This window comes from Salmo salar, chromosome ssa28 (genome assembly GCF_905237065.1).
Source record: "Salmo salar chromosome ssa28, Ssal_v3.1, whole genome shotgun sequence".
Lineage (NCBI taxonomy): Eukaryota > Metazoa > Chordata > Actinopteri > Salmoniformes > Salmonidae > Salmo > Salmo salar.
The window spans coordinates 41,139,194-41,164,124 of NC_059469.1; the positions used below are offsets into that span (position 1 = coordinate 41,139,194).

The window sequence follows — 24,931 nt, forward strand, 5'->3', positions numbered from 1 at the left end:
CATGCCTTTTGCGTGAAGAAAAGATGCCGGAAAAGGGGACGCAGATCAGGCATCCTCCGAGAGAGTAAACTCCCACTGCCTTCCATTCTTCTCGCTAATGTGCAATCATTGGACAATAAAATGGATGACCTATGATTAAAATGATCCTACCAACGGGACATTAAAAACTGTAACATCTTATGTTTCACCGAGACATGGCTGAACGAAGATACGGACAACATAGAGCTAGCGGGATTTTCAATGCACTGGCAGAAGAGACGCTACGTCTAGCAAGACGAGGGGTGGGTGTGTGTGTCTATTTGTCAATAACAGCTGGTGCGCGATGTCTAATATTAAAGAAGTCTCGAGGTATTGCTCACCTGAGGTAGAATACCTAAGCTGTAAGCTGTAGACCACACTATCTACCAAGTGAGTTCTCATCTATATTATTCGTAGCCGTCCATTTACCACCACAAAACGAAGCTGGCACTAAGACCACATTCAACGAGCTGTATAAGGCATAAGCAAACAAGAAAATGCTCACCCAGAAGCGATGCTCCTGGTGGCCGGGGACTTTAATGCAGGCAAACTTAAATCAGTTTTACCAAAGCTCTCCCCCACCCTCCATTTGGCAAATCTGACCATAATTCTATCCTCCTGATTCTTGCGTACAAGCAAAAACTAAAGCAGGAAGTACCAGTGACTCGCTCAATATGGAACTGGTCAGATGACGCAGATGCTAAGCTACAGGACTGTTTTGCTGCACAGACTGGAATATGTTCCTGGATTCATCCAATGGCATTGAGGAATATACCACCTCAGTCATCGGCTTCATCAATAAGTGCATCGATGACATCGTCCCCACAGTGACTGTACGTACATATCCCAACCAGAAGCCATGGATTACAGGCAACATCCGCATTGAGCTAAAGGCTAGAGCTGCCGCTTTCAAGGAGCGGGAGACTAATCCGGATGCTTATAAGAAATCCCGCTATGCCCTCAAGACGAACCATCAAACAAGCAAAGCATCAATTCAGGATTAAGATTGAATCCTACTACACCTGATCTGACACTTGTCGGATGTGGCAGGGCTCAAAAACTATTACGGACTACAAAGGGAAACCCAGACGTGAGCTGCCCAGTGACGCGAGCCTACCAGATGAGCTAAATGCCTTTCATGCTCACTTCGAGGCAATCAACACTGATGCATGCACGAGAGCACCAGCTGTTCTGGATGACTGTGTGATAACGCTCTTGGTAGCCGATGTGAACAAAATCTTTAAACAGGTCAACATTCACAAAGCCACTGGGCCAGATGGATTACCAGGACGTGTACTCAAAGCATGCGTGGACCATTTTCAAGCTCTCCCTGACCAAGTCTGTAATACCTACATGTTTCAAGCAGACCACCATAGTCCCTGTATCCAAGGAAGCGAAGGTAACCTGCCTAAATGATTACCGCCCCGTGGCACTCAAGTCGGTAGCCATGAAGTGCTTTGAAAGGCTGGTCAGGGCTCACATCAACAGCATCCTCCCGGACACCCTAGACCCACTCCAACTCGCATACCGCCCCAACAGATCCACAGATGACGCAATCTCAATCGCACTCCACACTGCCCTTTTCCAGCTGGACAAAAGGAACACCTATGTGAGAATGCTGTTCATTGACTAGAGCTCATTGTTCAACACCATAGTGCCCACGAAGCTCATCACTAAGCTAAAGACTCTGGGACTAAACTCCTCCCTCTGCAACTGGATCCTGGACTTCCTGACGGGCCGCCCCAAGGTGGTAAGAGTAGGCAACAACACGTCTGCCACGCTGACCCTTAACACTGGGGCCCCTCAGGGGTTTGTACTTAGTCCCCTCCTGTATTTCCTGTTCACCCACGACTGCATGGCCAAACACGACTCCAACACCATCATTAATCGTGGACTGATCGTGGACTACAGGAAAAGGCAGGCCGAACACGCCAACATTAACATTGACGGGGCTGTAGTGGAGTTGGTCGAGAGTTTCAAGTTCCTTGGTGTCCACATCACCAACGAGCTATCATGGGTCAAACATACCAAGACAGTCGTGAAGAGGGCACGACAAAACCTTTTCCTCTCAGGAGACTGAAAAGATTTGGCATGGGTCCCCAGATCCTCAAAAGATTCTACAGCTGCACCATCGAGAGCATCTGGACAAGGTGTATCACCGCCTGGTATGGCAACTGCTCAGCATCTGACCACAAGGCGCTACAGAGGGTAGTGCGAATGGCCCAATACATCACTGAGGCCAAGCTTCATGCCATCCAGGACTTATATAATAGGCGGTGTCAGGGGAAAGCCCATAAAATTGTCAGAGACCCCAGTTATTGACTGTTTTCTCTGCTACCGCACGGCAAGCGGTACCGGAGCGCCAAGTCTAGGACCAAAAGGCTCCTCAACAGCTTCTACCCCCAAGCCATAAGACTGCTGACCAATTCATTAAATCGCCACCAGACAATTTACATTGACCCCCCCCTTTTGTACACTCGCTGTTTGTTTGTTAGCAATGCATAGTCACTTCGCCCCTACCTACATGTACAGATTACCTCAACTATCCTGTACCCCTGCACTCTGACTCGGTACCGGTGCCCCCTGTATATAGCCTCATTATTGTTATTGTGTTACTTTTATTATTACTTTTTATTTTAGTTTATTTAAAATATTTTCTTCTTCTTGAACTGCACTGTTGGTTAAGGGCTTGTCAGTAAGCATTTCACGGTAAAGTCTACACATGTATTCGGCGCATGTGACAAATATAATTTGATTTGACCTTCAATTTAACCCTGATCTGACCTCAGTGTCAACATGTTCTCCTCTATAACCCTGATCTGACGTAATTTAGCAGACGCTCTTATCCAGAGCGACTTACAAATTGGTGCATTCACCTTATGATATCCAGTGGAACAACCACTTTACAATAGTACATCTATATCTTTTTTGGGGGGGAGGGTGGGAGGGGTTAGAAGGATTACTTAACTTCTATGGGCTAGGTGGGACGCTTGCGTCCCACCTACTCAACAGCCAGTGTAATCCCGTGGCGCGATATTCAAATACCTCAAAAATGCAAAAAGTTCAATTTTTCAAACATATGACTATTTTACACCATTTTAAAGACAAGACTCTCGTTAATCTAACCACACTGTCCGATTTCAAAAAGGCTTTACAACGAAAGCAAAACATTAGATTATGTCAGCAGAGTACCCAGCCAGAAAAAATCAGACACCCATTTTTCAAGCTAGCATATAATGTCACATAAACCCAAACCACAGCTAAATGCAGCACTAACCTTTGATGATCTTCATCAGATGACAACCCTAGGACATTATGTTATACAATACATGCATGTTTTGTTCAATCAAGTTCATATTTATATCAAAAACCAGCTTTTTACATTAGCATGTGACTAGCATGTGACTAGCATTCCGACCGAACACTGCCGGTGAATTTACTAAATTACTCACGATAAACGTTCACAAATAACATAACAATTTTTTAAAGAATTATAGATACAGAACTCCTCTATGCACTCGATATGTCCGATTTTAAAATAGCTTTTCGGTGAAAGCACATTTTGCAATATTCTCAGTAGATAGCCCGGCATCACAGGGCTAGCTATTTAGACACCCAGCAAGTTTAGCACTCACCAAAGTCAGATTTACTATAAGAAAAATGTTATTACCTTTGCTGTTCTTCGTCAGAATGCACTCCCAGGACTTCTACTTCAATAACAAATGTTGGTTTGGTCCCAAATAATCCATCGTTATATTCAAATAGCGGCTTTTGTTCGTGCGTTCAAGACACTATCCGAAAGGGTAAATAAGGGTGACGAGCATGGCGCATTTCGTGACAAAAAAATTCTAAATATTCCATTACCGTACTTCGAAGCATGTCAACCGCTGTTTAAAATACATTTTTATGCCATTTTTCTCGTAAAAAATAGATAATATTCCGACCGGGAAAGCCTGTATACGTACAAAGAGAGAGAAAATAAATACATCTCGTGCCCTCGTGCACGAGCGTGAGTCTCAGAGTACTCTGACCAGCCACTATCCAAACGCGATAATGTGTTTCAGCTAGAGGCTGCCTCGATATCATTCAGCTTTTTCCCGGGTTCTGAGAGCCTATGGGAGCCGTAGGAAGTGTCACGTTACGGCAAAGATCCTCAGTCTTCAATAAAAAGAGCCAAGATGAACAACAACTTGTCAGAGAGGGCGCTTCCTGTTTGGAATCTTCTCAGGTTTTTGCCTGCCATATGAGTTCTGTTATACTCACAGACACCATTCAAACAGTTTTAGAAACTTTAGGGTGTTTTCTATCCAAAGCCAATAATTATATGCATATTCTAGTTACTGGGCAGGAGTAGTAACCAGATTAAATCGGGTACGTTTTTTATCCGGCCGTGTCAATACTGCCACCTAGCCCTAACAGGTTAACCCTATCCCAGGTATCCCTTAAAGAGGTGGGGTTTCAGGTGTCTCTTGAAGGTGGTGATTGACTCCGCTGTCCTGGCATCGTGAGGGAGCTTGTTCCACCATTGGGGTGCCAGAGCAGCGAACAGTTTTGACTGGGCTGAGCGAGAACTGTGCTTCCTCAGAGATAGGGAGGCGAGCAGGCCAGAGGTGGATGAACGCAGTGCCCTTCTTTGGGTGTAGGGCCTGATCAGAGCCTGAAGGTACGGAGGTGCCGTTCCCCTCACAGCTCCGTAGGCAAGCACCATGGTCTTGTAGCAGATGCGAGCTTCAACTGGAAGCCAGTGGAGTGTGCGGAGGAGCGGGGTGACGTGAGAGAACTTGGGAAGGTTGAACACCAGACGGGCTGCGGCGTTCTGGATGAGTTGTAGGGGTTTAATGGCACAGGCAGGGAGCCCCGCCAACAGCGAGTTGCAGTAATCCAGACGGGAGATGACAAGTGCCTGGATTAGGACCTGCGCCGCTTCCTTGTGAGGCAGGGTCGTACTCTGCGAATGTTGTAGAGCATGAACCTTTCAGGATCGGGTCACCGCCTTGATGTTAGCGGAGAACGACAGGGTGTTGTCCAGGGTCACGCCAAGGCTCTTAGCACTCTGGGAGGAGGACACAATGGAGTTGTCAACCGTGATGGCGAGATCATGGAACGGGCAGTCCTTCCCCGGGAGGAAGAGCAGTTCCGTCTTGCCGAGGTTCAGCTTGAGGTGGTGATCCGTCATCCATACTGATATGTCTGCCAGACATGCAGAGATGTGATTCGCCACCTGGTTATCAGAAGGGGGAAAGGAGAAGATTAATTGTGTGTCGTCTGCGTAGCAATGATAGGAGAGACCATGTGAGGATATGACAGAGCCAAGTGACTTGGTGTATAGCGAGAATAGGAGAGGGCCTAGAACTGAGCCCTGGGGGACACCAGTGGTGAGAGCACGTGGTGCGGAGACGGATTCTTGCCACACCACCTGGTAGGAGCGACCTGTCAGGTAGGACGCAATCCAAGAGTGAGCCGCGTCGGAGATGCCCAGCTCGGAGAGGGTGGAGAGGAGGATCTGATGGTTCACAGTATCAAATGCAGCAGATAAGTCTAGATGGATGAGAGCAGAGGAGAGAGAGTTAGCTTTAGCAGTGCAGAGAGCCTCCGTGACACAGAGAAGAGCAGTCTCAGTTGAATGACCAGTCTTGAAACCTGACTGATTTGGATCAAGAAGGTCATTCTGAGAGAGATAGCAAGAGAGCTGGCCAAGGACGGCACGCTCAAGAGTTTTGGAGAGAAAAGAAAGAAGGGATACTGGTCTGTAGTTGTTGACATCGGAGGGATCGAGTGTAGGTTTTTTGAGAAGGGGTGCAACTCTCGCTCTCTTGAAGACGGAAGGGACGTAGCCAGCGGTCAAGGATGAGTTGATGAGCGAGGTGAGGTAAGGGAGAAGGTCTCCGGAAATGGTCTGGAGAAGAGAGGAGGGGATAGGGTCAAGCGGGGAGGTTGTTGGGCGGCCGGCTGTCACAAGTCGCAAGATTTCATCTGGAGAGAGAGGGGAAAAAGTGGTCAAAGCATAGGGTAGGGCAATGTGAGCAGGACCAGTGGTGTCGTTTGACTTAACAAACGAGGATCGGATGTCGTCAACCTTCTTTTCAAAATGGTTGACAAAGTCATCCGCAGAAAGGGAGGAGGGGGGGAGGGGGAGGAGAATTCAGGAGGGAGGAGAAGGTGGCAAAGAGCTTCCTAGGGTTAGAGGCAGATACTTGGAATTTAGAGTGGTAGAAAGTGGCTTTAGCAGCAGAAACAGAGGAAGAAAATGTGGAGAGGAGGGAGTGAAAGATGCCAGGTCCACAGGGACGCTAGTTTTCCTACATTTCCGCTTGGCTGCCCGGAGCCCTGTTCTGTGAGCTCGCAATGAGTCGTCAAGCCACGGAGCAGGAGGGGAGGACCGAGCCGGCCGGGAGGATAGGGGACATAGAGAGTCAAAGGATGCAGAAAGGGAGGAGAGGAGGGTTGAGGAGGCAGAATCAGGAGATTGGTTGGAGAAGGATTGAGCAGAGGGAAGAGATGATAGGATGGAAGAGGAGAGAGTAGCAGGAGAGAGAGAGCGAAGGTTGCGACGGCGCAATACCATCTGAGTAGGGGCAGAGTGAGTAGTGTTGGAGGAGAGCGAGAGGGAAAAGGATACAAGGTAGTGGTCGGAGACTTGAAGGGGAGTTGCAGTGAGATTAGTAGAAGAACAGCATGAGGTCAAGCGTATTGCCTGCCTTGTGAGTAGGGGGGGACGGTGAGAGGGTGAGGTCAAAAGAGGAGAGGAGTGGAAAGAAGGAGGCAGAGAGAAATGAGTCAAAGGTAGACGTAGGGAGGTTAAAGTCACCCAGAATTGTGATGGGTGAGCCATCCTCAGCAAAGGAACTTATCAAGGCGTCAAGCTCATTGATGAACTCTCTAAGGGAACCTGGAGGGCGATAAATGATAAGGATGTTAAGCTTGAATGGGCTAGTGACTGTGACAGCATGGAATTCAAAGGAGGAGATAGACAGATGGGTCAGGGGAGAAAGCGAGAGTGTCCACTTGGGAGAGATGAGGATTCCAGTGCCACCACCCCGCTGACCAGATGCTCTCGGGGTATGCGAGAACACGTGTTCAGACGAGGAGAGAGCAGTAGGAGTAGCAGTGTTTTCTGTGGTAATCCATGTTTCCGTCAGCGCCAAGAAGTCGAGGGACTGGAGGGTAGCATAGGCTGAGATGAACTCTGCCTTGTTGGCCGCAGACCGGCAGTTCCAGAGGCTGCCGGAGACCTGGAACTCCACGTGGGTCGTGCGCGCTGGGACCACCAGGTTAGAGTGGCAGCGGCCATGCGGTGTGAAGCATTTGTGTGGCCTGTGCAGAGAGGAGAGAACAGGGATAGACAGAAACATAGTTGACAGGCTACAGGAGAGGCTACGCTAATGCTAGGAGATTGGAATGAAAATTAACTAAACAACTGGGGAAGCGAGAGAGCAGGGCCTCCCTCACTAACCATTCACTGAAACACTCAAGTATAACTTTTCCAACTTCCACTTTAGAAATGATAAATGATGTAAACTACAGTGGTTCAATGTTTCCAGGAATAGGCTCGAACTTAGTTTATTCAGCTAGATAACTTGGTACAGTATTCTTCCGTGAAACCCACCCAGTGCACCATGTCCTATGACGCCGTAGCTAACTAGCATGCTAGCATCCAATAACACACGGTTAACACCAATACTTGGTTACAACAAACTACCAATGGATCATTCGTGTCCGTGTCTAGTTCCTTTCATAACGCAGAAGTAATTAAACGTTGGCTAGCTAACACAAAGTCAGTCCTGCTAGCTACACAAGTGGACTACACAACTCGAATGTTCAGAAAGTTAAGCTTAAGTTACAAAAATCTTATTGACTAAAAATGGTTCAGTACTGCTAGCTGGTACAGTTGGCTAGCTAGCAGTGGCTGCGTTTACCTTTATCTTTTATCTTTGATACATAGACAAATATGTAGCTAGCTAATATTACAATAATCAAATCGTTCCGTTGTAATGTATTTAGTTTCTACAGTACTGCTAGTTGGTAAAGTTGGTTAGCTAGCAGTGGCTGTGGTGTTGTGGTGTTGACGCCGTTTGGAAAACGGCGCGAATGAACGAATACAGCTGGCTAGCTAACCTTGTTAGTTTCTCAAAGTTAGTGTGGAGTTTCTCAGAGTCAATGTGGAGGCTATATACAGGGGGTACCGGTACAGAGTCAATGTGGAGGCTATATACAGGGGTACCGGTACAGAGTCAATGTGGAGGCTATATACAGGGGGCTCCGGTACTGAGTCAGTGTGCGGGGGTACCGGTTAGTTGAGCTAATTTGTACATGTAGGTAGGGGTGACGTGACTATGCATAGATAATAAACAGCAAGTAGCAGCAGTGTACAAAAGGGGGGGCAGGCAATGAAATAGTCCGGTGGCAATTTGATTAATTGTTCAGCAGTCTTATGACTTGGGGATAGAAGCTGTTTAGAAGCCTTTTGGTCCTAGACTTGGAGCTCTGGTACCACTTGCCGTGTGGTAGCAGAGAAAACAGTCTATAACTTGGGTGACTGGAGTCTCTGACAATTTTATGGGCTTTCCTCTGACACCGCCTATTATATAGGTCCTGGATGGCAGGAAGCTTGGCCCCAGTGATGTACTGGGCCGTACGCACTACCCTCTGTAGCACCTTACAGTCGGATACCGAGCAGTTGCCATACCAGGCAGTGATGCAGCCGGTCAGGATGCTCTTGATGGTGCAGCTGTAGAACATTTTGAGGATCTGAGGACCCATGCCAAATCTTTTCAGTCTCCTGAGGGGGAAAAAGCATTGTCGTGTCCTCTTCACGACTGTCTTGGTGTGGTTGGACCATGTTAGTTTGTTGGTGATGTGGACACCAAGGAACTTGAAACTCTCAACCTGCTCCACTACAGCCCCGTCAATGTTAATTGGGGCGTGTTCGGCCCTCCTTTTCCTGTAGTCCACAAATAGCTCCTTTGTCTTGCTAACGTCGAGGGAGAGGTTGTTGTCATGGCACCACACTACCAGTTCTCTGACATCTGACCTCACCTCCTGTTGATGTGAGCCATGACCAGCCTTTCAAAGCACTTCATGGCTACCGACGTGAGTGCCACGGGGTGGTAATCATTTAGGCAGGTTACCTTAGCTTCCTTGGATACAGGGACTATGGTGGTCTGCTTGAAACATGTTGGTATTACAGACTCGGGCAGGGAGACGTTGAAAATGTCAATGAAGACACTTGACAGTTGGTTCGCGCATGCTTTGAGTACACGTCCTGGTAATCCGTCTGGCCCAGCGGCTTTGTGAATGTTGACCTGATTAAAGGTTTTGTTCACATCGGCTACCGAGAGCGTTATCACACAGTCATCCAGAACAGCTGGTGCTCTCATGCATGCTTCCGTGTTATATATTGTGTGGTCAGCGTTTGTTTGGAGTGGTCTTAGCTGGTTTGGGTGTGGCTGATGATGCTATGTTTTGGGTAGGTTGTCTCTTCAGCAGGTCTGGGAGGATGTCTCGCTAGTCTGGGCGGGGGGTCCGTTGCTCTGTTGCTCCTGTGTGAGGTGCTGGGGCTACGGTTGATGGTGACGTCCTTCAGGGTCCTGGAACATTTTGTGATTGCTGCCTTGTGGAGGTGGACTTGGTTGTAAAGGCTGTTCAAGTCGAGGGTAGAGTGGTGGGCCAGGTAGACATTAGGTTTTGAGGCACAGTCCCGGGAAAAGCTTGCATTCACCCGCTGTATGGTGGCAGGGTGAACATCTTTTCGTGGTAGCAGGGTGGAGATAACCACTTGTGTGTTGGGGAAAGTGGAAGAAGATTTTTCAATCACTCCCTCGAGTGCTGTGGCCACCCTTTCCTGCTGGGCCCTCAGGTCATTTGTACCCATGTGAATTATGATGTGTCTGGGGGACCCTAGTCAGCTTCAGGGCATGCCTAGTGTTTGGGCACCAGAGTTTAGCCACTTTGTGTTTGTGAAAAAGTGTATCCTCTTGAATGTATTTGCCATTTGAGCACAATCTCTGGCTTTTGTGTGTGGGGGGGTTGTCAAGAGGGCTATCAGGTGAGCTGATATGGGGGCTGTTAGGAGGGTGGTGGGGTCTGTTGGGTTGGTTGGTCCTGTGTTGTTCTGTTGGGTTGGTTGGTCCTGTGTTGTTCTGTTGGGTTGGTGGGTCCTGTGTTGTTCTGTTGGGTTGGTGGGTCCTGTGTTGTTCTGTTGGGTTGGTGGGTCCTGTGTTGTTCTGTTGGGATGGTGGGTCCTGTGTTGTTCTGTTGGGTTGGTGGGTCCTGTGTTGTTCTGTTGGGTTGGTGGGTCGTGTGTTGTTCTGTGTTGTTCTCTCTGAGCTCCACCATGTCTCTCTCCATCTCTCTGAGCTCCACCATGTCTCTCTCCAGCTCTCTGAGCTCCACCATGTCTCTCTCTCCAGCTCTCTGAGCTCCACCATGTCTCTCTCCAGCTCTCTGAGCTCCACCATGTCTCTCTCTCCAGCTCTCTGAGCTCCACCATGTCTCTCTCCAGCTCTCTGAGCTCCACCATGTCTCTCTCCAGCTCTCTGAGCTCCACCATGTCTCTCTCCAGCTCTCTGAGCTCCACCATGTCTCTCTCCAGCTCTCTGAGCTCCACCATGTCTCTCTCCAGCTCTCTGAGCTCCACCATGTCTCTCTCTCCAGCTCTCTGAGCTCCACCATGTCTCTCTCCAGCTCTCTGAGCTCCACCATGTCTCTCTCTCCAGCTCTCTGAGCTCCACCATGTCTCTCTCCAGCTCTCTGAGCTCCACCATGTCTCTCTCCAGCTCTCTGAGCTCCACCATGTCTCTCTCCAGCTCTCTGAGCTCCACCACGTCTCTCTCCATCTCTCTGAGCTCCACCATGTCTCTCTCCAGCTCTCTGAGCTCCACCATGTCTCTCTCCAGCTCTCTGAGCTCCACCACGTCTCTCTCCAGCTCTCTGAGCTCCACCATGTCTCTCTCCAGCTCTCTGAGCTCCACCATGTCTCTCTCCAGCTCTGTGAATGTATCCCTCTCAATGATGGAGGAGCCAGTGCAGTTGTGGGACCTGGGTGTGTTCATTTCCTCAATGTCTAGTATTCTGAGTTTCCACCCTGGGCCAATACCCTCTCTCTTTATATAGGGGGGTAGTGTACTCTTATAGCACTGTGCCAGGGGTTGGTCTGGTTAATATAGCACTGTGCCAGGGGATGGTCTGGTTAATATAGCACTGTGCCAGGGGATGGTCTGGTTAATATAGCACTGTGTCATGCCAGGGGATGGTCTGGTTAATATAGCACTGTGCCAGGGGATGGTCTGGTTAATATAGCACTGTGTCATGCCAGGGGATGGTCTGGTTAATATAGCACTGTGCCAGGGGATGGTCTGGTTAATATAGCACTGTGTCATGCCAGGGGATGGTCTGGTTAATATAGCACTGTGCCAGGGGATGGTCTGGTTAATATAGCACTGTGTCATGCCAGGGGATGGTCTGGTTAATATAGCACTGTGCCAGGGGTGGTCTGGTTAATATAGCACTGTGCCAGGGGATGGTCTGGTTAATATAGCACTGTGCCATGCCAGGGGATGGTCTGGTTAATATAGCACTGTGTCATGCCAGGGGATGGTCTGGTTAATATAGCACTGTGCCAGGGATGGTCTGGTTAATATAGCACTGTGTCATGCCAGGGGATGGTCTGGTTAATATAGCACTGTGCCAGGGGATGGTCTGGTTAATATAGCACTGTGCCATGGGATGGTCTGGTTAATATAGCACTGTGCCATGCCAGGGGATGAGCTGGTTAATATAGCACTGTGTCATGCCAGGGGATGGTCTGGTTAATATAGCACTGTGTCATGCCAGGGGATGGTCTGGTTAATATAGCACTGTGCCAGGGGATGGTCTGGTTAATATAGCACTGTGCCATGCCAGGGGATGGTCTGGTTAATATAGCACTGTGCCAGGGGATGGTCTGGTTAATATAGCACTGTGCCATGCCAGGGGATGGTCTGGTTAATATAGCACTGTGCCAGGGATGCTCTGGTTAATATAGCACTGTGCCAGGGGATGGTCTGGTTAATATAGCACTGTGCCAGGGGATGGTCTGGTTAATATAGCACTGTGCCATCCAGGGGATGGTCTGGTTAATATAGCACTGTGCCAGGGGATGGTCTGGTTAATATAGCACTGTGCCACCAGGGGATGGTCTGGTTAATATAGCACTGTGCCAGGGGATGGTCTGGTTAATATAGCACTGTGCCAGGGGATGGTCTGGTTAATATAGCACTGTGCCACAGGGGATGGTCTGGTTAATATAGCACTGTGCCAGGGGATGGTCTGGTTAATATAGCACTGTGCCAGGGGATGGTCTGGTTAATATAGCACTGTGCCAGGGGATGGTCTGGTTAATATAGCACTGTGCCAGGGGATGGTCTGGTTAATATAGCACTGTGCCAGGGGATGGTCTGGTTAATATAGCACTGTACCAGGGGATGGTCTGGTTAATATAGCACTGTGCCAGGGGATGGTCTGGTTAATATAGCACTGTGCCATGCGGGATGGTCTGGTTAATATAGCACTGTGCCAGGGGATGGTCTGGTTAATATAGCACTGTGCCATGCGGATGGTCTGGTTAATATAGCACTGTGCCATGCCAGGGGATGGGCTGGTTAATATAGCACTGTGCCATGCCAGGGGATGGTCTGGTTAATATAGCACTGTGCCATGCCAGGGGATGGTCTGGTTAATATAGCACTGTGCCAGGGGATGGTCTGGTTAATATAGCACTGTGCCATGCCGGGGATGGTCTGGTTAATATAGCACTGTGCCAGGGGATGGTCTGGTTAATATAGCACTGTGCCAGGGGATGGTCTGGTTAATATAGCACTGTGCCATGCCAGGGGATGGTCTGGTTAATATAGCACTGTGCCAGGGATGGTCTGGTTAATATAGCACTGTGCCAGGGGTGGTCTGGTTAATATAGCACTGTGCCAGGGGATGGTCTGGTTAATATAGCACTGTGCCATGCCAGGGGATGGTCTGGTTAATATAGCACTGTGCCAGGGGATGGTCTGGTTAATATAGCACTGTGCCATGCCAGGGGATGGTCTGGTTAATATAGCACTGTGCCAGGGGATGGTCTGGTTAATATAGCACTGTGCCAGGGGATGGTCTGGTTAATATAGCACTGTGCCAGGGGATGGTCTGGTTAATATAGCACTGTGCCAGGTGATGGTCTGGTTAATATAGCACTGTGCCAGGGGATGGTCTGGTTAATATAGCACTGTGCCAGGGGATGGTCTGGTTAATATAGCACTGTGCCAGGGGATGGTCTGGTTAATATAGCACTGTGCCAGGGGATGGTCTGGTTAATATAGCACTGTGCCATGCCAGGGGATGGTCTGGTTAATAGCACTGTGCCAGGGGATGGTCTGGTTAATATAGCACTGTGCCATGCCAGGGGATGGTCTGGTTAATATAGCACTGTGCCAGGGGATGGTCTGGTTAATATAGCACTGTGCCAGGGGATGGTCTGGTTAATATAGCACTGTGCCAGGGGATGGTCTGGTTAATATAGCACTGTGCCAGGGGATGGTCTGGTTAATATAGCACTGTGCCATGGGATGGCCTGGTTTTCATGTGCCAGGGGATGGTCTGGTTAATATAGCACTGTGCCATGCCAGGGGATGGCCTGGTTAATATAGCACTGTGCCAGGGGATGGCCTGGTTAATATAGCACTGTGCCATGCCAGGGGATGGCCTGGTTAATATAGCACTGTGCCATGCCAGGGGATGGCCTGGTTAATATAGCACTGTGCCAGGGGATGGTCTGGTTAATATAGCACTGTGCCAGGGGATGGTCTGCGTGGAAAAGTAAGTTGCTTACCTTCCCCTCTTTGTAGCAGTCAGCAAATTGTGTCTCTGGATTGTCCTTGAGGAGCTTTTTTTGTACTCATTCCGTGCAGTGTTGTTATTTATATCCATGGGGTACTGTATTGTAATGACCTCTCCACAGGGATAAGCCATGGGGGCTTCAAAGGCCTCTGCATTTGGGTGGGGGGCTGTGAAACCCTTCTGCCATTGTTAGGCTCAAAGATTTTCACACCTCTCACTTCACACTTCAGTGCTAACTGACGTTGCAGCCAGGTCAGTTCTGTCCTAGCAGCTTGTTAGCTCAGTAGCCTTAATTATTAAGCTTTATATAACAAAATTATTGTCTTTTAAAAAAAAACGTTTTTGTTCCAAAATCAAGGTTTTAGGTATGGAATTGTGATTTGGATTGAGGGTTTTGATGATGAGGTCAGTATCCTATAGAAGACCTCTCTGTCTCTCTCTCTCTGATGATGAGGTCAGTATCCTATAGAAGACCTCTCTCTGTCTCTCTATCTCTGATGATGAGGTCAGTAGCCTATAGAAGACCTCTCTCTCTGATGATGATGAGGTCAGTATCCTATAGAAGACCTCTCTCTCTGATGATGAGGTCAGTAGCCTATAGAAGACCTCTCTCTCCGATGATGAGGTCAGTATCCTATAGAAGACCTCTCTCTCTGATGATGATGAGGTCAGTATCCTATAGAAGACCTCTCTCTCTGATGATGATGAGGTCAGTAGCCTATAGAAGACCTCTCTCTCTCTGATGATGAGGTCAGTATCCTATAGAAGACCTCTCTCTCTCTGATGATGAGGTCAGTATCCTATAGAAGACCTCTCTCTCTCTCTGATGATGAGGTCAGTGTCCTATAGAAGACCTCTCTCTGATGATGTCAGTGTCCTATAGAAGACCTCTCTCTCTCTCTCTCTGTCTCTCTGATGATGAAGTCAGTATTCTATAGAATACCTCTCTCTCTCTGATGATGAGGTCAGTATTCTATAGAATACCTCTCTCTCTCTCTGTCTCTCTCTGATGATGCGGTCAGTATCCTATAGAAGACCTCTCTCTGTCTCTCTCTCTCTGATGATGAGGTCAGTATCCTATAGAAGACCTCTCTCTGATGATGAGGTCAGTATCCTATAGAAGACCTCTCTCTCTGATGATGAGGTCAGTATCCTATAGAAGACCTCTCTCTCTGATGATGAGGTCAGTATCCTATAGAAGACCTCTCTCTCTCTGATGATGAGGTCAGTATACTATAGAAGACCTCTCTCTCTCTGATGATGAGGTCAGTATCCTATAGAAGACCTCTCTCTCTCTGATGATGAGGTCAGTATCCTATAGAAGACCTCTCTCTCTCTGATGATGAGGTCAGTATCCTATAGAAGACCTCTCTCTCTCTCTGATGATGAGGTCAGTATCCTATAGAAGACCTCTCTCTCTCTCTGATGATGAGGTCAGTGTCCTATAGAAGACCTCTCTCTCTCTGTCTCTCTCTCTCTCTGTCTCTCTCTCTCTGATGATGAGGTCAGTGTCCTATAGAAGACCTCTCTCTGATGATGTCAGTGTCCTATAGAAGACCTCTCTCTCTCTGTCTCTCTCTCTCTCTGATGATGATGAGGTCAGTGTCCTATAGAAGACCTCTCTCTCTCTGTCTCTCTCTCTCTGATGATGAGGTCAGTGTCCTATAGAAGACCTCTCTCTCTCTGTCTCTCTCTCTCTCTGATGATGAGGTCAGTGTCCTATAGAAGACCTCTCTCTCTCTGTCTCTCTCTCTCTGATGATGAGGTCAGTGTCCTATAGAAGACCTCTCTCTCTCTGTCTCTCTCTGTCTCTGATGATGAGGTCAGTATTCTATAGAATACCTCTCTCTCTCTCTCTCTCTCTCTCTGATGATGAGGTCAGTATCCTATAGAAGACCTCTCTCTGATGATGTCAGTGTCCTATAGAAGACCTCTCTCTCTCTCTCTGTCTCTCTGATGATGAGGTCAGTATTCAATAGAATACCTCTCTCTCTCTGATGATGAGGTCAGTATTCTATAGAATACCTCTCTCTCTCTCTGTCTCTCTCTGATGATGCGGTCAGTATCCTATAGAAGACCTCTCTCTGTCTCTCTCTCTCTGTGATGATGAGGTCAGTATCCTATAGAAGACCTCTCTCTGATGATGAGGTCAGTATCCTATAGAAGACCTCTCTCTGATGATGAGGTCAGTATCCTATAGAAGACCTCTCTCTCTCTGATGATGAGGTCAGTATCCTATAGAAGACCTCTCTCTCTGATGATGAGGTCAGTATCCTATAGAAGACCTCTCTCTCTCTGATGATGAGGTCAGTATCCTATAGAAGACCTCTCTCTCTCTGATGATGAGGTCAGTATCCTATAGAAGACCTCTCTCTCTGATGATGAGGTCAGTATCCTATAGAAGACCTCTCTCTCTCTCTGATGATGAGGTCAGTATCCTATAGAAGACCTCTCTCTCTCTGGTGATGCGGTCAGTATCCTATAGAAGACCTCTCTCTCTCTGATGATGAGGTCAGTATCCTATAGAAGACCCCTCTCTCTCTCTGAGGATGAGGTCAGTATCCTGTGGAAGACCTTGTTAATCTACATTTATCCAACTCTATTTCTATCTTTTTGCAGAAGAACTCAGGATCCCAGGAGCTCACTATCTCTCTTTCTCTGTGTCTTTCTCTCTCAATTCAATTCAATTTGCTTTATTGGCATGACGTAACAATGTACATATTGCCAGAGCTTACTTTGGATATTTACAATATTAAAATAATAAGAATTAAAATTGTCAACGGAACAACAGTAACAACAATAACCAAGGGTCAAAATAACCAACACATTGAACAATAACAATAAGCATACAGTAGAGGACATGTGCAGGTTGATTGGTCTGTTAGACACTGTCCCTCATCTTACGACAGGCAGCAATGTAGTGCTCTGCCAACCCACAGCTCTCTGCGTCCTCCCCCAACAGGACGGGTAGCCTATCCTCATCAGAGAGGTCTTTGAAACCTTGATGTTTCCAAAACTGAATTGCTCTTTTTTGAGTTTTTATTATTAGTGGATATTGGCCTAATTCTGCCCTGCATGCATTGTTTGTAGTTTTCCTCTGGACATGTAGGAGAATCTTACAGAACTCTGCATGCAGGGTTTCAATGGGATGTCTGTCCCATTTGGTGAAATCTTGTTTGACAAGTGGACCCCACACCTCGCTGCCATAAAGTGCAATTGGTTCAATGACACATTGAATTCGTTTTAGCCAAATTTTAAGAGGTATTTTAATTTGAATTAGTTTTTAATGGCGTAGAATGCCCTGCGTGCTTTCTCTCTCAGTTCATTCACTGCCTCATTAAGGTGTCCAGTTGAGCTTATTTTTAAACCTCAGTAATTGTGTGTACAGTACTCTATATATTTAAACCTCAGTAATTGTAGTGTGTACAGTACTCTATATATTTAAACCTCAGTAATTGTAGTGTGTACAGTACTCTATATATTTAAACCTCAGTAATTGTAGTGTGTACAGTACTCTATATATTTAAACCTCAGTAATTGTAGTGTGTACAGTACTCTATATATTTAAACCTCAGTAATTGTAGTGTGTACAGTACTCTATATATTTAAACCTCAGTAATTGTAGTGTGTACAGTACTATATATATTTTGTACCAATTGAGAACTTTGGTCTAATTCCCTGAGATATGGATCTTCTCTGGAAAATCATTATTTTAGTCTTTTTGGGGTTTACTGCCAGGGCCCAGGTCTGGCAGTACTGCTCTAGCAGGACCAGGCTCTGCTGTAGGCCAGGTGCTGTGGGGGTTTACTGCCAGGGCCCAGGTCTGGCAGTACTGCTCTAGCAGGTCCAGGCTCTGCTGTAGGCCAGGTGCTGTGGGGGTTTACTGCCAGGGCCCAGGTCTGGCAGTACTGCTCTAGCAGGTCCAGGCTCTGCTGTAGGCCAGGTGCTGTGGGGGTTTACTGCCAGGGCCCAGGTCTGGCAGTACTGCTCTAGCAGGTCCAGGCTCTGCTGTAGGCCATGTGTTGTGGGTGACAGCAGGCATAGGTCATCTGCGAAGAGTAGGCATTTAACTTCTGAATTGTGGAGACTAACACCAGGGGCTGAGGATTTTTCTAGAATGGTGGCCAGTTCGTTGATGTAAATATTGAAGAGTGCAGGGCTCAGATTGCAACCCTGGCGAAGGCCCCGCCGCTGGTTAAAGAATTCTGTTATTTTCTTTCCAATTTTAATGCTGCACGTATTGCCTGTATACATTGATTTCATTATCTCGTATGCTTTACCCCCTACACCACTTTCAATAACTTTGTAGAACAGTCCTGTATGTCAAATAGAATCAAATGCTTTTTGGAAGTCGATAAAGCAAGCGTATATTTTGGTATTATTTTGGTGGACATGTTTATCTATCAGGGAGTGTAAGGTGTAAATATGATTGGTCATGCCATGTTTTGGTATAAATCCAATTTGTCTTTTACTCAAGACATTGTGTGTCACGTCCTGACTATAGAAAGCCTTTATTTTCTATGGTAGAGTAGGTCAGGGTGTGACTAGGGGTTTAGTCTAGTTTATATTTTCTATGTGGGGTTCTAGTTTGTTTTTTCTATGTTGGTGTTTTAGTATGATTCCCAATTGGAGGCAGCTGGCTATCGTTGTCTCTAATTGGGGATCACACTTAAGTAGCATTTTTCCACCTGTGTTTTATGGGATATTGTTTTGAGTTAGTGCACGTTTTCATCTCCGTTAGTCACAGTTCGTTGTTTGTTTACTTGTTTTCGTCTTTGCTTAGTTTCACTTTCTAATAAGTAACGTGGAACTCAACATTCGCTGAGCCTTGGTCTGACGTTTATTACAGCGAACGTGACATGGTGCTTATTCAGGAAGTTTAGAACTCGTATTTATGATACTACAGAAAACCTTCCCCAGGTTACTGTTCACACAAATGCCTCTGTACTTGTTAGGGTACATTTGGTCTCCGTTCTTAAAGATTGGGGTAATGAGTTTTTGATTCCAGCTGTCAGGGAAATAACCTACACTCAGGATCAAATTAAACAGTTTTAATATAGCCAATTTAAATTTCCCTTACTCCCTCTCTCACCCTCTCTCTCACCCTCTCTCTCTCTAACTTACTCCCTCTCTCACCCTCTCTCTCTCTAACTTACTCCCTCTCTCACCCTCTCTCTCTCTACTCCCTCTCTCACCCTCTCTCTCTCTATCTTACTCCCTCTCTCACCCTCTCTCTATCTTACCCTCTCTCTCTCTATCTCTCTACCTCTCTCTCTCCCTCTCTCTGTCCCTCTCTCTCTCACCCTCTCTCTATCTTACTCTCTCACCCTCTCTCTCTCTCTCTCTCTCTCTCTCTCTCTCTCTCTCTCTCTCTCTCTCTCTCTCTCTCTCTCTCTCTCTCTCTCTCTCTCTCTCTCTCCCTCTCTCTCACCCTCTCTCTCACCCCTCTCTCCCTCTCTATCTTTGTTTCTCAGGAGGACAGTGGCAGTGAAGCAGCAGAGCTAACAGCAGACGTGACTATAGAGCTGACAGACCAGTGTGAGGAGATCAGTGATAGGCTGTTGGTTCTGGAGGATGACCTCCAGACAGCCATACTGAACAAAGACCAGGATCTCACTCATATCCTTTACCTGTTACTGTACGGTGTGTGTTACTAGAGGGTGTGTGAGTTACCAGAGGGTGTGTGTGAGTTACCAGAGGGTGTGTGTGAGTTACCAGAGGGGGTGTGTGAGTTACCAGAGGGTGTGTGTGTGTGAGTTAACAGAGGGGGTGTGTGAGTTACCAGAGGGGGTGTGTGAGTTACCAGAGGGTGTGTGTGTGAGTTACCAGAGGGTGTGTGAGTGTGTGAGTTACTAGAGGGGGTGTGTGTGTGAGTTACCAGAGGGGGTGTGTGAGTTACTAGAGGGGTGTGTGTGTGTGAGTTACCAGAGGGGGTGTGTGAGTTACTAGAGGGTGTGTGTGTGTGTGTGTTACCAGAGGGGGTGTGTGAGTTACCAGAGGGTGTGTATGTGTGTGTGAGTTACCAGAGGGTGTGTGTGTGGGGGGAGGGAGGGAGTGTGTGTGTTTTTGTGTAAGTATATCAGCTATGTTCTATTCCTTAACCACAACACCACAGTCCCTGGAGCAGGAGGTGAGGGAGGTGAAGGCTACTCTACACACCATGCTGACACAGCTTAATGAGGAGGAGGAGAAAGATAATGAGATCATGGAGGAGGAGAATGAGGAGGTGGAAGACCAGTATTTCAGTGACAGCTGGGAGATTTGATACGGGGGTCTCGGGTTTCTCCTGTGTTTTATGACCACTCCATCCCAGAGAGCCCCTCTCTGGTGGCTGTCCTCTGACCACTCCATCCCAGAGAGCCCCTCTCTGGTGGCTGTCCTCTGACCACTCCATCCCAGAGAGCCCCTCTCTGGTGGCTGTCCTCTGACAAAGCCCTGACCTCAAACCCATGAACCTGCAATACTCTGTGAGAGGTTGACATCAGCTCTGCAGCAGAGAGGACTCAATCATATTCATTTCCTGTAGCTCCATCTCCTGTACAATCAGACTCTGTTGTGTTGCTGGACAATATACCACTATCAGTTTTTATATCTTATGGGAAGACACTTTGATACAAATCTTGTCATTTCTAAATATGTTTATGATAGCAGTTATGTCCAAGTTTGATTTGGGAGAAAAACATTGGCTATTTATATATATATAAATCTTCTAAATATTTTTGACTGTTGTAGTTAGTTTAACCAGGCTGAAACACAGCAGTGCCTTAGGCAGATAACACACATAACAACATGTTGTTCCTCTCAACATTTTATAGGAATCAGAACAGACTGGACAGCTTTTAATAGTGATAATGTTGAACATTCCATCCCAATAATGTTGAAGGTTGATGTTGATGTATATGGAGTCTCTCCAATAAGACCTCAGCTCCATCTGTAATGTGACAGGAGAGAAGAACCGAATGGACCAACAGGAGAGAAGAACCAAATGGACCAACAGGAGAGAAGGACCAAATGGACCAACAGGAGAGAAGAACCAAATGGACCAACAGGAGAGAAGAACCGAATGGACCAACAGGAGAGAAGAACCAAATGGACCAACAGGAGAGAAGAACCAAATGGACCAACAGGAGAGAAGAACCGAATGGACCAACAGGAGAGAAGAACCAAATGGACCAACAGGAGAGAAGAACCAAATGGACCAACAGGAGAGAAGAACCAACAGGAGAGAAGAACCAAATGGACCAACAGGAGAGAAGAACCAAATGGACCAACAGGAGAGAAGAACCGAATGGACCAACAGGAGAGAAGGACCAAATGGACCAACAGGAGAGAAGAACCAAATGGACCAACAGGAGAGAAGAACCGAATGGACCAACAGGAGAGAAGAACCAACAGGAGAGAAGAACCAAATGGACCAACAGGAGAGAAGGACCAAATGGACCAACAGGAGAGAAGAACCAAATGGACCAACAGGAGAGAAGGACCAAATGGACCAACAGGAGAGAAGACCCGAATGGACCAACAGGAGAGAAGGACCAACAGGAGAGAAGAACCAAATGGACCAACAGGAGAGAAGAACCAACAGGAGAGAAGAACCAAATGGACCAACAGGAGAGAAGAACCAAATGGACCAACAGGAGAGAAGAACCAACAGGAGAGAAGAACCAAATGGACCAACAGGAGAGAAGAACCAAATGGACCAACAGGAGAGAAGAACCAATCCCACAGTGTTTCTGTGTTTTCTGCAACAGTCTTCTAAAAGATGCTAAACGCTAACCACAGTAGTGTGTGTGTGATGCTAATTGTTTATAACTCATTATGATTGGTTTATAGAATTTTTTTGTAATTTTTCTTTTCGTTTCTACCCCTTTTTTATTCCCCAATTTCGTTATTATAATCTTGTCTCATCGCTGCTGCTCCCCAACGGGCTCGGGAGAGGTGAAGGTCAAGTCTTGCGTCCTCCGAAACATGACCCGCCAAGCCACGCTTCTTAACACCCGCTCGCTTAACCAGGAAACCAGCTGCACCAATGTGTCGTAGGAAACCCAGTTCAACTGAAGTCAGCCTGCAGGCATCTGGCCCTCCACAAGGATTCGCTTGAGTGCAATGAGCCAAGTAAAGCCTCCCCCGGCCTAACATTCCCCTGACCTGGACGACGCTGGGCCAATTGTGCGCCGCCCTATGGGACTCCAGGTCATGGCCGGTTGTGACACAGACTGGGATCGAACCCCAGGCTGTAGTGATGCCGCAACACTGTGATGCAGTATCTTAGACCTGCTGCGCCACTCGGGAGGACAGAATTTTGTGTTTTAGTCGATGATATGACTTCACTGTAGTGCCACAGAGGAGAGGTGAAGCTAAATTGATACTCTGTCTGTGTCTTCAGTTAAGGAACTGGGGACGTGGTAAGATCCATAGAAATATAATGAATAGTTCACGTTAATGAGGGCAGAATGGGTGGACTGGCGACCATTACGACTGTACCCATAGGAGCAAAGCAGGAAGTAAAATATCTTCTGTGATTTGTTCATTCAACTCAACTGACATTTCAAAAAATACATTCAATTGCATGAGACACATCAGTTAACATCATTTCAATGAACATTCTACATATTCTACATTACCATGGAAATGATTGCATCACAATACCAGGCAGCCATGAGTTTCCCAGTCAAATTGGTTCCAAGCTCTTATCATTCTGTTTCTATGGTAGGATCTCTACTGTTTAGGAGGAAGGGTTTGGAGGAACAGCCCACCCTATACTTAAAACGTTGATGAGCACAGAAAAGTTATTAGTAACTGCTGTTTGTCCACATTTGTCTTAAAACCTCTTGGGGCTAGGTGGGACGCTAGCGTGCCACCCGTGGTGCACTCCATCAACAGCAGGTGCATTTCAAGAGCGGCAAATTTGAATCCAAATAAATGTCAAAATTCAAATTTTTCAAAAATACAACTATTTTACACCATTTGAAAGATAAACATCTCCTTAATCTAACCACGTTTTACGATTTCAAAAAGGTTTTACGGCGAAAGCATAAATTTAGAGTATGTTAGGACAGTACATTTACAAGAGTTGTGTGTAATGTTTTGTCAAGTCAAAGACAGGGTCACCAAAACCATAAAACCAGCTAAAATGATGCACTAACCTTTTACAATCTCCATCAGATGACACTCCTAGGACATTATGTTAGACAATGCATGCATTTTTGGTTCTATCAAGTTCATATTTATATCCAAAAACAGCGTTTTACTATGGCATTGATGTTGAGGAAATCGTTTCCCTCCAATAACCGGCAGTCAAGTCAGCGTCACAAATTAAATAATTAAAATTAGAAAACATTGGTAAAATATTATATTGTCATTTAAAGAATTATAGATTTACATCTCTTGAACGCAATCAACTTGCCAGATTTAAAAATAACCTTACTGGGAAATCACACTTTGCAATAATCTGAGCACTGCGCCCAGAAAAATACGCGTTGCGATACAGACTAGACGTCATGTTGGGGAGATCTAAAATCGAAAATACTATGTAAATAATCCATTACCTTTGATTCTCTTCATCAGATGTCACTTCCAGGTATCACAGGTCCATAACGAATGTAGTTTTGTTCAAAAAAGCTCATCATTTATGTCCAAAAATCTCCGTCTCGTTAGCACATGATCTAAGCCAGCCGGACTTCTCGTCATGAACGAGGGGAAAAAATATATTTCCGTTCGTTCAAACATGTCAAACGTTGTATAGCATAAATCATTAGGGCCTTTTTTAACCAGAACATGAATAATATTCAAGGTGGACGAATGCATACTCTTTTATAACGTATTGGAACGAGGGTACCCAACATGAACTCGCGCGCCAGGTGTCTAATGGGACATCATCGTTCCATGGCTCTTGTTCGGTCAGATCTCCCTCCAGAAGACTCAAAACACTTTGTAAAGGCTGGTGACATCTAGTGGAAGCAATAGGAAGTGCCAAAATATTCCTAAGCCCCTGTGTTTTTCAATGGGATAGGTTTAAAGTCAATACAACACATCAGGTATCCACTTCCTGTCAGAAAATGTCTCAGGGTTTTGCCTGCCAAATGAGTTCTGTTATACTCACAGACACCATTCAAACAGTTTTAGAAACTTTATAGTGTTTTCTATCCATATATAATAAGTATATGCATATTCTAGTTACTGGGTAGGATTAGTAACCAGATTAAATCGGGTACATTTTTTTTATCCAGACGTGCAAATGCTGCCCCCTAGACCTAACAGGTTAAAAAAAAAAGCACTTTGTTGTTTGTTTTATTTGTTGCTTTGGACAGGAAATGTGTTGCTTTGGACAGGAAATGTGTTGCTTTGGACAGGAAATGTGTTGCTTTGGACAGGAAATGTGTTGCTTTGGACAGGAAATGTGTTGCTTTTGTTTAATGAAGGATTGTTCAGACACTGAGCTCCAACATGTTTATTTCACTGGGTACCACTTTGTGTGACTGTGCTCTCGGTATTTAACCATAAAGTCTTTGTCTGCATCCAAAGTGGCAATATGCCATATATTTTTATAATTTTTGTAATTCACTTTTATTTCTACAGGGTGGGGCACCATTGAGATCAGGGTCTCATTTACAAGGGAGCCCTGTAACTTAAAATAATATCTATACAATCAATACAACAAGATTAATCCAAACAAACAGCTCACCTCCTTTAATCTAAACTGTTCAATGGAGACCAGTGAGTCTAACTTCAAGGTTGCCTGAAGGCTATTCCATGAGCTGGGGGAATAGAAACTAAAAGCATTTTCCCCAGTACAGGGGAGACCTGTGGGACCCACAGAACCAGACAGTCCAGAGAGGGTCTGAAAATTGCTGGATCTCCATTTTAATATGTGAGCTTTTATATAAACAAGTAGCCTGTGCTGGGCCCTTCTGTTAGTCAAACACTCCCAGCCAACAGAACTATACAAAATGCAGTAATGTGTACTAAATGGTCTCCAGTGTACTGAATAGACTGACTCTAAAGGTTTTTAACAGAGCCTGCTGAATGCATGTAGATTATACAGTATCAC

The 24,931-nt window shown here is 46.4% G+C and overlaps 1 protein-coding gene across 5 annotated transcripts in view; it reads left to right on the plus strand.

The window, feature by feature from the left end:
* disc1 (DISC1 scaffold protein) overlaps window positions 1-22,708 on the plus strand; it is a 136,863-nt gene extending 114,155 nt beyond the window's left edge. For 3 of the 5 annotated variants that reach the window (XM_045710456.1, XM_045710459.1, XM_045710458.1), the window contains 2 exons: window positions 19,356-19,500; window positions 19,995-22,708. In XM_045710456.1, coding sequence (XP_045566412.1) covers window positions 19,356-19,500; window positions 19,995-20,146 — 297 coding nt within the window. In that variant the 3' untranslated portion in view covers window positions 20,147-22,708. Of the gene's footprint in view, window positions 1-19,355; window positions 19,501-19,994 lie in introns of those variants that run through there. The other 2 variants (XR_006762632.1, XR_006762633.1) reach the window with 2 other exon arrangements.
* Window positions 22,709-24,931: the final 2,223 nt, after the last annotated feature.